At 39.9% G+C, this 13,809-nt stretch overlaps 1 protein-coding gene and 1 long non-coding RNA gene across 2 annotated transcripts in view; one reads left to right on the forward strand and one right to left on the reverse strand.

Moving 5' to 3' along the window:
• LOC122997540 overlaps positions 1 to 2,575 on the reverse strand; it is a 30,931-nt gene extending 28,356 nt beyond the window's left edge. The window contains exon 1 of the long non-coding RNA XR_006407227.1: positions 2,259 to 2,575. This is a non-coding gene — a long non-coding RNA (uncharacterized LOC122997540). The remainder of the gene's footprint in view (positions 1 to 2,258) is intronic.
• Positions 2,576 to 8,090: 5,515 nt separating this feature from the next.
• The window catches only part of LOC122997231 (sprouty-related, EVH1 domain-containing protein 2-like), a 28,215-nt gene continuing 22,496 nt past the window's right edge, over positions 8,091 to 13,809 (forward strand). Inside the window, exon 1 of the mRNA XM_044373264.1 lies at positions 8,091 to 8,764. Coding sequence (XP_044229199.1) covers positions 8,739 to 8,764 — 26 coding nt within the window. The 5' untranslated portion in view covers positions 8,091 to 8,738. The remainder of the gene's footprint in view (positions 8,765 to 13,809) is intronic.

Genomic DNA, 13,809 nt, shown 5'->3' on the forward strand with positions numbered 1-13,809 from the left:
GAGACGCTGTCTGGTTTGATTGTGATTGGGGGGGGGTGGGGGGGGGGATGCAGAGAGGTCAGGGAGTCAAGGCTGATGAATGTTTTGTGATACTCTGGAGGGGTCTCTATGAGGGGGGAGCACAGGGCGGTGTGGTTTGAATTAGAGACGAATTGAGCCCCTTTACGACTTCTATGTGTATTTACTGTTGTGACTAGGCTGCTGCTGGAAGGACAAAAGAAAACATTGTGAAGGATGTAGGAAGAGTCAAGCCTATGACCAAAAGATCTGATATGTGTTGTGGACGCCTACCATTTTTTATGTTGTATCAATTTGTCTTTGCAGATTTTCACCCCATTTTCTCCTAATTTGGAAAGGCCTCCTTACCACTACAACCCCACACTGCCACTGAGTTGCTAAGGATCTTGGGAGTAGCAGATATTCATGTGAACCCCTCCACACGAAGGAGAGGGAGTCTCAAGTGCAACAAATGTTTCAACCCATAGAGGTCAGAGCAGCAATGCTTTTCCTCCACACTACATCTAATATGGAGTTGCACTTCAAACTTGTTTCTGTGAGGAGTTTTTCTGGCACAACTAGAAGAGAAAACCTCATGAAAACACTAACAAGTTTTGTTTTAATTACTTCTGAGAGAAACATAATTTGTTACAAGTGAATTAAAATCATTCATTCAGTCAGTGCTATAGAAATAAAATCTTGGGAGCTTCGTCACAAGCTGCTGCAGGTAACACACATGCCGACACCAGTGCACACACACAAACAAGCCACACGTCCACATTGCCAATGTACATCTCTTACTCCTGTGTCAAGGCTATATGGAATGCTAGCTGATATGCAAGGTTCACTGATATACCATTTATCTCATTTGCTAAGATAATGTAACTTTAAGAGACCATTTCACACAGCAGGACGATTTAAAAAAAAACTAACCTCAACACAGCATATAATTCAAAGCAGCCACTGCAAAAACACTGGACTGAAGAGTGAAAATTACTTGAAAAGAAGAAAGTGACATGAGTACAAGAGAGCGAGAGACAGAGATGCTTTGAAAAAGCCCAATAAAGTCCCAAACCAAGTTACAGTGGTTTCTTTTAATGCAATGCTGATAAGAATGCAGTCCTAATGTTATTCTGCCAAGTAAGTGATACAAATATAGACCAATCTTATCTTAAGTATGTAGACTCTAGCACTACAACAGCAAACTCAGAAATATACACATCTAACTATAAACATGTACATTATGAAGTCATGCTAAACACTGCACAACCCTTATCATTTGTCCACAATGGCTATGATAATTTATACCCTTTGAAGAATATTTCACACACAACAGCACAACAGGGAGCCGATGTTTAACGCTTCATATATTTCAAAGCAGCCTCAGCAATTACACGTCAGAATACTGCAGAGACTTATGCAGCTTATGAAAGTCCAGTTCCCACATAAGTGACAGACAAAACAGCAAATACAGACCAACACCAAACCAGGATACAACAGTTAGTTCATAAAACAGCAGTGCAGTGAGAAAACAGCTCTAATACTTCTGGCCTGTGTTACAGCCGAGCACCAACAAAGTCAACACATCTTACAAAAAATATAGGCTACTGTTTATGAGGCAGCAACTGACAGTTATTTTCCTTAACAGTTTATCTGCTGATTACTTGTACAATTCATTCATGTATCTTTTAGGTTATATCCATCACAATTTCAGAGAACCCAAAGTTATGTCTTTAATTTCAATTTGTTGTGTCCAACCAAAGATCTAAAACTCCAAGAAATTCAATTTATAGTGATATAAAACTGAGAAGCTGCTAACAGCAGAATAGAAAATTACAATTATTGATTAATTTTCTGTCGATGGACTCATCGAAATAAGTCATTTCAGCACTAACTGTAGCCAATATGGCTTTAAGTTAATGCTGCAGATGACTGACTAAAAAGGGAACCATCTTACCTTCTGTAGACTGAACTGCAAAGGTAAACTTCCCTGTAGCTAGTCTAAAAGTCAGCTCTCCAGCTAGTAGCTAGTTCTTCCAACCTCCCAAAGCTAACTAACCGCTAGCCACTAACGATTAGCTACATCACTAAAACACAAGTATTTGTACGTAAATTAGACTATTATACGGTCAAAATACACAAAACAGGTTATATTATATCCCAGCTTACTACATTTTTAAAATTTAACAGTACCTTCATACACCGTCTACAACCACTGTCACAAAAATACATTTTAAAAAATGTACAAACGTTTGACTCACTTTCTGTTCAACTGTTGTTGTTGTTGACGAAACCATGACGTAAGGTATGTTGCGCGTGCACACAATCAGCTTGGTCACCTGACCTTAATGCGTTTTTTTATTTATTATATGTGTATATAAATACATATAAATCTTTTTTTTATTATTATTTCAACGTCTGTAAAGTTAGCTGACCATTCAAATAGCGTTGAGATGACTACATTCATTACACTTTCACTGTTAAATTTTCTGAAAATAAATCTGCTTGTATTTACTTCCTCTAATAATTAAGCCTGTGGGAGGGACTTGAGGTTATAAAGGATGTAGACTCTCCCCTCCAGACATATGAAAATATTCTGCTCTGAAGACAGTTCATGTCTATGTTTTTTCTTAAAAAAAAAAAAAAAAAAGTCTAATTAACCTCTTAAAAAGCACATCTACCCCTTCTCCCTCATTAAGAATCCAGAATATGCAATACTGTGCAAAGGTTTTAGGCACTAAAAGTAAAGTGAGGATGTTTTCAAAAATTATGCTATAACTTTTTATCTATTAACTTTGTACAAAGTTCAGTAAACAGAAGAAACCTAAATGAAATCAATATTTGGTGTGAGCACAATTTGCCTTTAAAACAGCAGCACCAGTTCTCCTCGTTACACCTGCACAAAGTTTTTCAAGGTACTTGGCAGGTTGGTTGTTCCTGCATCTTGAAGAAGTTGCCACAGTTCCTCTGTGAATTCAGGGTGTCTCAGTTGCTTTTGTCTCTTCATGTAATCCCAGACTGATTAGATGATGTCGAGATTAGGGCTCTGTGGGGGCCAAACCATCTGTTGCAGTACTCCTTGTTCTTCTCTATGACTCTGGCTGCATGTTAGGGTTTGTTGTCATGCTGCAGAATGAATTTTTTGGGACTTATTAGACACCTCCCAGATGGTATTGCATTATGGATAAGAGTCTAAACATCTAAAGTGTGTAAAGTGTGTACTGTATGCAATATCATGTGCAAATATCTTTAACCAGGGGCGCAGCCAGAGATTCTGGGCCTCATGAAAAGATATCACATCAGGCCACCCCACCAACCCCCCACCCACCCCCACAGGCCATACCAACCCTGTGCAACTGCTGTAACCATACCTCCAGAACCCACGACCCATTCAAAGCTTTAAATAACTCTTTGCAGGCTTGCAACTCTCTTGTAGTCAAATACTTACTGTACGATATTTACTGACAGTGAGCAGTGAAAATATAATACTGTGCAGACATGCAGGCAACATTCTGCATACATTTGAATGGAAAATTCTCCTAACATTACTGAATAACTTAGAATAAGAATAGATATACCTTGGCCATATGACCATAGACTGTAAAAAAATATAGACGTAGCCCCTGTGACATCACTCATTGGTTTCTGAAGAGCAGTTTTGAAGCTCAAAGTGGGCGGCTCCAGCCATCACCATCTTGGCGGTGCCTGACTCCGCCTTACTCCCAGCTAATCCAAAATGGGCCAAGTGGTGGAGCTGAAGTGGGCCGAATGAAGTCTGGTTGCTGAAACAAGCCACCTAACGGCTAGCGACCTGTCACTCAAAGCGGCCACGTCCTTAATTATGCATAACTTTACGGCTTAATAAAATTTAAACTGGTGAGTTATAAAAAAAATTCACCTCTCGTACAGTTGTCATGAAAGGAGAAAGGGCTATAGAGACCAAAACTGTATTGTATACCAGGCTGTAAACATGTTTATTTCTGTTGTAAAGTTGGGCATTTTAACATGGGGGTCTATGGGGATTGACTCGCTTTTGGAGCCAGCCTCAAGTGGCCATTCAAGGAACTGCAGTTATTGGCACTTCCGCATTGGCTTCATTTTTCAGCCCTGGAGGTTGCTGCTTGCACATGACTTGAAGGTATTATTTTAACATTGGCTGTCATTTTAGTACAGACAGAGTCACTCAATGCATCAAACTGTCCAGCATCCAATACAGACTATTGGCTGTTTTTGTTTCATATACTGATCATTATGTGGAAAAATACAGTGTTTGAATTCTTATCATTGAAAAGGGTTTAATCATCTTTATTTTTTCATAATAATAAAAAAAGACATTCCCACGGATCCCCTGCAATCATGCCAACTGACATATTGACACATTCAACACAATGCTGCTCACCTCCTTCAGTTGGGAGCAGGGCTGGTTCATTGGTAGGGGTACGGGGATGAGACAGGATTGCTGAGCCTGAGGCTGCATCTGTTACGTCTGGCACCAGGCAGAGACAACTGGTTGAATAGCTTGCTAAAACTTTGTCTGCATTGATTAAATGTCAGCTAAAAGGGGAGCAAAATGTAAAAATTTTCTGTGAAGATATTAAATAACTAATGTTAGGGGAGCAAAAGTATCCTCTTTCACTGTGGACTAAGCTAACAAGGTCATTTCCACCACTCACAGACTACACCCACCTTTCTTTGTGAAATATTGGGTGACACACTGTCACCCTGTCCTTCACCTCTCCTGTCTTTCTTTTTTTTCTTTCTTTTTTGGAAGCCAGATTTTACTGTAGGAAGCTGAGACATGATGCTCCACCAGCACTCCTCACTGTAATTCACTGCTAGCAAGTACCACCTGGTTTGGGGGCAGGACCGAACCATTTCATATAAATACAGGGGGGCGGTGGGCAATACAGAGGCTCTCTGGATGTTTACTTTTTGCCAAAAACAAGAAAAGAAAAAGAAACCATTAGTTTTATCAATCCATTGTAAATAAAATATTCTATTAATGATGATAGGTTAGTAATTTAATATTGAAAAAAATGTACTTGCTGTTCTAATATTTTTTTAGGACCCCTGTCAGTCACAGGCCTTTAGAATCATCCTAGCCCCCCTACCAGCTACTGTAGAAACATGGCGGTGCAACATGGCGGCCTCTGTGGAAGAGGACCTGCTCCTAATGTAGATATAAAGGGCTCATTCTAATGTAACGAAAACACAACAATTCTTATTTTCATGAGATTATACACTAATTAAAACGAACTTATGAATATTATATTCCATTTCTGCCAAGTTCAGTCCGCTAGATGCCTCTAAATTCTACGCACTGCACCTTTAACTGCTATATGCGATGTGTCTCTATTTCACTAAAAAAGTCCATTCAATGTGCACATGTACTGGAGGTTTCAAGTTTCCGCATCACACTTGTGTAAGTTGCATAATTGGACCAAGACTTGCTTGCAAACGAGTCTTGATGTCATAAAATCATGCTCATACGTACACATCTTAAACTCAGATTTAAGCACAGAGACATTTTCCTCCTTCAGCTCATGAATGTGAAAACAGCCACATCTGTCATTCTGCACATGTGGAGCTCAAACATCTAAGTCAAGTCACAATAAGCTTTTAAACATTTTTGAGTGGAAGCGGACTTCAAGTTTTCAAGAACTCAGTTGAAAGCTTGTTTTTTGTGATTGGGGGGGTTGTTTGATTGATTGTTTGGTCGCACAGTATTTGTCTATCTTTGCCATTATTGTTTGTAAATGTTTATCAAGCTGTTTCATATTAATAAGTCATATTTAAAAATGCACATCAAATTGTGGTCCCCCTCAGTATATTAGGGAACCCCTCGATATATAATGAATTTTACTAGTTTGACAAGGTGGCTTGTATTGAAGCCACCTTGTCAACATTTATGTCATGGGATATTATTGTGTTGTTAGGATAATATGAATATCTGTCTCCCAGTCTTGAGAAGCTGAAAAATTAGACTGAATTTGTCATGTTTACTCCACTGTTGATGAATGGGAGGCTGACTTTGTGTGCAAGGACTCATTAACTGTTTATATACACAAGGGAGCTTTGGATGAATGACCCTTCAATACCCTGAGGGAAGTTACTGTTGCATGAAGTACATACAGAATATAAAGCAAATATTAGGACAGCGTAAGAATACAAAGACAACACACACCGACAGAAACCAGACAAAGTAAAAAAAAAAAAAAAAAAACTATACCCACTGAGTTGTACTCACTTCAATTAAAAAGAAAAAAAATCAACTTAAGGAAATGCTCTTTGATAATTTTATAATATCTTCCATGTTTGTATTTCAAATACTGAATGGCAATGTCAAAAAACAGGTTTAACAACACAAAAAGTAGTGTCTGGATGTTTCAAACTGCAGTAAATTGAGGTGCCTGCTCTTAATACCTTTATACCTTATTTTAAAAACTGTCAACATCACATTTTACAGATGAAGGTTGTACAGACATTACCACTTGCAAAAAAAACAAAAAAAATGCAGATACAAGCAATGGTGAACATGAATGCATATCAATCTGTCTGTTTTTGATCATCTAAAATAATACAGATTAATAGTTAAAACTAGCCTGAATTTTCACATTTATACCACACGGTGCCAGTGTAGACCCCAAATGATTGTTTGTATTCAGTGGATACAACCATCCACACATTCATGACTTTGTACAAATGTCATCACGCCTGTTGCAACTCAAAATTTGATGACTTTAAAGTGACGTCAAAAATTCTCAAATTACAACAAAATGTCCATCTGGGGAAACATAAACTTCTTACTCTATGAAGCTGCCAGATAATGTGAGACTATTACACTGTCAGGTTTCTATTTAAAAAAATGAGTTAACTCACCTGACCTTATTCAAGGTGGCAGTATTTTAAATGATGTTATATTAAAATCTATGACATGTACAACAAGTTTGGGTATTATCATCTGCTTTGAAGTTGACTCCAACATGCGATCCTTTACAAGCCTACTCCAACATACAAATCCTCAAACAGGCTATCTCCAAATGTTTATGAAGACAAAAATCAAATACTGTAAGCAATTTACTGTAAAAATTGAGTAATAATTGTTGTTTTAAGGTCGACTACTGACTGAAATAAGGCTGATAGGCAGGTTTATGTGGTAGTATCTCCATTTGAGGGGTTGTTTAAAAGCTTCAATAACCCACAATCCTAATAATGTCACTTTTATGTTATTATGTTAGGGTGTTACTGTCACACTGCAATCATTTGGTCAAAACTTTAATTACAAACGTGTAGGATGTATAAATCACCGGCCGATGGCGCTGCACGACCACAGTTTCAAACTGAATCCTGTTGATTCTTCGCCTGGGCATGATCCTGACAACAATACTGGCAACTGTTTAGTGCAAGAACACAAATCTGGCAGCACTCAACGAAAACAAAAGTGGCTAATCATCTAACTTCCCCACACTTCAGGAGATCAATAGGTGTTAAAGAGCTCAATCCGCAGAATGAGAGATTGTTTTGCACACAGCTGCTATGGATTACCTGAAAGTCTCTTACAGATATGGTGATAAAAAGTTAACGAGATTAACCACAAAGTCCTTTAATCTTTCTTTATTTCATCAGACATGCTATTGGAGTTTATGAAGGCTAAACTTTGCTCTTTTTTTCGGTCATTCAAACGTAACTGATCATGCAATCGATACTATTTTATGAGTTCAGCCAACTCCAATTGCATTAAACTGTGTGTCTCTGGTATTTTCTATAATATTCCCATGATATACCTATACTAACCTAATTTATAATCTGAGACGTGTTGAGTTTACAGTGACCGTCTCACTCTGGTATTTTTAATTTCCTATGGAAGAACTATAATATCCACTAGAAACTTACAGGATTTTTATTTGAGAACAAAGGTGACATGTCCGGATTTGAAATCAAGGATCCGGGGAAGGGAAAGAAGGAGACGGGGGGGGGTCATTTATCAAGGGCCCCTACGGCTTGCAGCTCGTGGGCCCTCCACCAAAATGTAGACCGACGTCACCGCTTCCGCCCTGCGCCCCCTCCTCCTCCTCCTCCTCCTCCTCCCTCCCTCCCTCCCTCCTTCCTCCCCCGGCATCGTTGGAGCTGCTCGGCTGCCTGCAATCCAACATGGAGTAGAGAGAGATGGGGCTCTAGCGGGGCCACCCCTCGGTAACAACAGCGACGACGCGCTTTTTACGCACAACTGGAACCGGAGTCGTCGGTGAAAACATGCGCCTTAGGACTTATTAACGGAGTGTGTGCCTTGTGTGTGTGTGTGTGTGTGTGAGTGTGTGTGTATGTATGTATGAGTGAGTGTTTGCGAGCGTGCGTGTGTGTGTGCGTGTGTGTGTGAGAGTGTGTGTGTTTGGGGAGGGGGGTGGGGGGGCGAGAGAGGAGCTGGATTCGGCTACTAAATTGTCTGTATAGGCTACGTTACCTGCTGAAGGCGATGGGGTATTAAAGTTGAGAAAGGGGCATTTGCGATCCAGAAGCAACTGGGTGGCTCAGCCGAGGGGAAAATAGGAGAAAAGTGAAGAAAAGAAGACGGAGCTACAGCCAGTCGAAGGCAAGCCAAAGAGCCGACACTCGCACAAAGGCGCAGGGGGGATTAGCTTTATGCGGAATTGGAGACAGGATCGGAGGAGCCCGCGGTGAAAGAATGACGAGCGAAAAGTATGCAATCGCCGTGGTACATTACCTGAGGTGAAACGAGAAAAATGATAGAAGAAACACACCCAAACGAGTAAGTACTGTATCTCAAAGATTTCTCTATCCGTCTCTCTCCTTCTTTCGCTTCTTCCAATGCCTACAAGTTGGAGATGATTAGGGCAACTTGGTGGAATGTGCAGCCTAAACTCCCCTCTCTCCAAGCTGGTTTTCCTATATGTCTTGCATTTTATTTTATTTTTATTTTTATTCAGTCGATGGGATTTTGGTGCTTGATGCTGCTGTGAAGCAAAGTATTGACAGTGCTGTACGAGAGGCTTTTTAAGGCCCCCACCTTGGTGTAGACTTGAGAAGGCAAGAGAGAGAAAGAAGAGTAGGAGGAGGAGGGGAATAAGCGTGGGTGGATCGGAAACATTTTCTGAAAGGATCTGAAGCGAGAGAGCAGGCCCTGTTGCAGCGTAACTTAGAAACTCAAACACGCCCCGAAGTTACACCTTTTATAAATACGCAAACAGCAGCGAGGTCACGCACCTCTTGTTTGTGCGTTGTTCAGTCCCAAAAAAAGAAAAAGGAAAAACCTGACGGCGTTTACAGAGGCAATTTCGCCTCGTTGTTTGGCCACATCTGTGTGTTTGCTTCCAACCGAAGGGGGAAGTCTCACAGGATATGAGATATCCGATATGCCTCATCCGCCATCTCTTTCTCAATCGCCCTCATTTGCATAGCCTACCGCGCTCCATTCATAAAAAATACCGATTGTAAACGGCGTCTTGCCCTGAAAAAATACGCGTTTGTTTCTGTTTGATTCGAGCCACATGTGCTTCCCTGTTTCTGTCTTTGCAGACCGGCGATCGTGCTGCTGCGTCTTGCGAAATGTAGCTGATATAGAGCCGTACAATGTGCAAGGCCCACAGACCTGTTTATATGGCATTGGCACTCATAGGCCTATATAGAAGCGCTTGAAGCTTAAAATTAGCTTTACTGGAAATGAACTGTGGGTTAATCTGAAATACATGTTATACTGGGCAGGTGTCAGAGCGCTTTTAGCCCAGTTGTGTGGACGTTATTGTTTCGACAAACACGAATAGACCACCAGAGCTTTGAACACACGCAGATTATGATAGTTTTTTTCCAATGTGAGTCTGCAGACGAGGCTTTGATGTCGTGTTTATGGCCGAAATTACTCAAATGTAAATGTTTCGGCATGCCAGAACTGTTTAAATTATTGGCTACCATTATTATCGACAGCACCTCCGTCTCTGTCAGACTACACGGGGCTGTGCTCGGTAGGAATGCCTGCCTTGCAGATCTCTGTCGGCGGGGGTGGAAGGGCGAAGGGCACCGGAGGGGATGTTTGCGCTGCGGTGGCGTGACGCCGGCTCATTCATAAAAGCCCTCTAACCTTCAGGCCGTCCCCATTCATGCCTGCTGGCCGCATAGGCGCCTAAGCAATGGAGCAAGTGGAGCAAATGCATCCCCATTATTCAGTTAGAGGGAGCAAAGTTATGGTTTTGCTACCCCACTTTTTATCTTTTTAAAACAAACAAACAAAAAAACTTACTATCATACAGTCCCCGCAATCAGGTGATTATATTTCAGCAGCCTATATCAATGATTTTACTATTTTCAGCAACTGTCAGAAACAAGTAATATTAAAAACTACACATTTTGAGTTGGTTCAGTCTAACTTGTTTGCCACAACAAGCTTTGGCTGAATCCAAACAAGAGTCTGACTGTTTTTAAAGGTGAGAAATATGCCATTTAGCTTAACTGCAATCATTGTCTGAAAATAGAAAAGATAGGCTAGTGTATGTTGGATGAACCTGCTTGGTACACTGACTCCAGTCAAACTTTTAAAGTAGCTAAAAGTAGGATTGTACTGTCACCGAAAGGCTAAACAGATCTGTGAGTTAGCTAACTTTGCCAGCCCACTCGCCTAACGTTAGCTTATTGATTGAACAGGATTCATCTGTTCACGAAGGAGCCGAATCAGAGTTGGCTCTTTTATGGTCGAGATAAAGGTGTATGTAGGCTTAAATCAACCACTAATACAATAATAAATTCATAACAGATAACGAAGCAGTGCAAAAAGAGGACACTGACAGACAAGACAGAGCAGCACAGCCCCACAGCAGCACCCTGCAGCAGCGAGTTATTCAGTGAGAAATATACATAAATCTATTGTAATTTATTCCCATGCATGCTGCTCAGAGTAATCCCAGTCAGTGGCTCTTCCAGCAGCAGCACAGCATCTCTCGCTCTCAATCATTTCCTGTCCTGTTCTTGATGCATTCTTGGTTTTTATAGCACCCTTTAACCTAACTAATCTACACTAGTGCAGGTGGCTGTTTCTTGACTTAATCCAGGGGGTTAGGTGGTGTAGAAATGCAGGAAATTTGTTTTAAATTACTTTTTTTTTTTATGAAGGAGGACCCCCAGACCATTTCTGTGGTGATGACGTGTAGTGCTTTTCTTATAGTGTGATGTGCCATTTGTGTCCCACCCCCACAGCACACAGAGATCAATGGCTGATTCACGTTCATTAAGAAAAACAAAAGCGTATTATATGCTCTGATAATATATTTGAAGAATTTGGTGAAAATATCTTCCAATAGGCCTGTCAAATAACTGCGTAATCATGGAAACTATCATGATATGCCAACAAAATCTATTGCTAGCAATAAAGTTTGGTTGTGTAGGCTTTATGAATGGCCATATAGTTGTGTAATAGTCTTGATAGAGCAAAGATATTAATAGTTATGAAATACTTTTTATTTTAATTATTTTGTTAAGATTCTCCCCAGCCATACAAACTCAAAACATGTCTTCAAGCTATACTCAGTCCAACATCTATTTAGGCTTCTGTTAAATGTAAATTTAATTAACATTAATGCAAAGCCTGACCGACAGATGTCGATTAACTCTTGATTCTGCTTTGCCAAATGATATCCAGACTGTCAGTGTATCAATTAATGCATTTAACTGAAGTAGCCTACTACTACATGGCCTGCTAATATGTTTTAAAGGGACGGGTTCACAATTTTTCAAGTTTGTCCTAAAACAATAGTCAGGTGCCCAAATTAACATTGAAATAGGTTTGTCTTGCCATAATCATTCTTCCTGTTCATACTGACCATTAGAAGATCCCTTCATAATGCATTTACAGTGTAAGTGATGGGGACCAAGTCTCTTTGTGTTCAAAAATGTATTAAAAAGTTTATCTAAAGCTTCAGCCATCCAAATGAGTCAAATCAAGTAGATGTCTTTCAGTGTTACAGTCTTTTTAGTGCCAAAGTCCCTCTTTTTGTTACTATACTTCCATCGCAGCTCAACAGGGAAACATAAAGAGGGAATTTGGTGCTAAAAAGACTGTAAATGTGGCAGATATCCACTTGACATGACTAACTCAGACTGCTGAATCCTCATATAAGCTTCAGATAAAACTTTTTAATGCATTTTTGCACAAAATGATTGTCTGGACACACTGTCACTTTCATTGAAAGCACATTTGAAACAGAAAAAAATTTAATAGTCAGTATGAACAGAAGGAATGATTACAGTGAAAAAAAAACTCTTTCAGTGATCATATGGACACCTGACTGTTGTTTTTAAGACACACTTGAAAAATTGTGAATCCGTCTTTAAAGGCCCATAGAACTGCAATTGATATAGTGTGTAATACATCTATTTTAGTTGCAGTTTATGTTCATTTATTGTTGTTCATTGTGCATTGTACAGTAACTATTAACATTGTTTTACTACAGTTGTACACTTATCGTCTTTTAAATTCTGATAGTAACCTTTTGGTGCTTCATAAAGCGTTTATTGTCTCATTACTGGGCGGAAATAATGTGCAGTGTGCTGTTATCTGCTAGCTGTGTGTTGTGGTTTCTTATCAGAAATAAAAGCCTTTAATGGGATTAAGGCAGGGTCAGGAAATGAACACACCTTTTATACCTTTTGTGTCATGTTAAAAGGTTCAGCAGTGTAGCTTTTCCTCTGCTTATGTACCCTGTGTCACAGGTTAGATATTTTACTACCTCTCTTACTTTTTGTACAGTCGATTGTATGTCTGTAGATAAACAGCACGGTCTAATGGTGCAGTCACATGCCTCACCTGCTCAATAGACCAATCAGATCTGATGTGTCAGTTGGCTATCAGTAGGCAATGTGATTACAGGCACATACGTTCTGCTTTCTGTTGACTACATGTCCTAAAACTAAACTATAACCGTAGCCATCATGTCCTCAATTTGGAGGATGTTCCTCTTTGTCCTGTCCTTCTAAGGAGATTTATTACCTTTTTATAAAAGTGTAAGATCCCTTTTAGACACACATACACCCTGTAGAGTCTCAACACAAGCAGAGGATGTATTGATCTGGTGTGTGTTGCTGCAGGGTCAGCATGTGCACAGTCAGTATTGGACAGGAGATGCCCGGTGACATTCAGCTAAGGTCAACGTAGCAACGAAACATAATCCATCCCTGAACAAAAAGCACTCATCAGCTGGCAAACGCAGCAGAGAGGAGTTAGCAGGTCTGCATGTTCCCTCAGCAGGACTGTTCTGTTCCTCACATTTATATTTTTCTACGTTGGCAGCATTTGATATTGAGACTATAATAAACCTGACAGGTGTGGAATTTCAAGACTGTGAAAAAGCTCATCTCCAAAACAATGCACGATTGGCAGAATAACCAAATTACAGATACTGTAGAAACCAGCCATTGACATTAGTGTAAATGTGTCACTTCCCTTGGTCATAAAGAAAACTTTTCTTTTTAACATAGCCTTGCATCTAAACTGTAGCAACTGCACATTTTGTTAAAGGAAAATTTCACCCCTAAATTACTTTGACACTGTTATAAAACTGTTTTCTGCTGCACCCATTTTCCCTCAACCCACCATGTCTCTTACTTTGCTTAAATGATTTCTACACATTCCCCACAATGCAACAACAAGCCAGAGGGCCTGGATTATGGCTGCAACTAACGATTATTTTCATTTTTCATTATCGATTTAATCTGTAGATTATATTCTCAAGCCCAATGTGACGTCCTCAGTTTTGTCCCGATCCAACAGTCCACAACCCAAAGATATACAGTTTACTATCATAGAGGACT

Source organism: Thunnus albacares, chromosome 14 (assembly GCF_914725855.1).
Source record: "Thunnus albacares chromosome 14, fThuAlb1.1, whole genome shotgun sequence".
NCBI lineage: Eukaryota > Metazoa > Chordata > Actinopteri > Scombriformes > Scombridae > Thunnus > Thunnus albacares.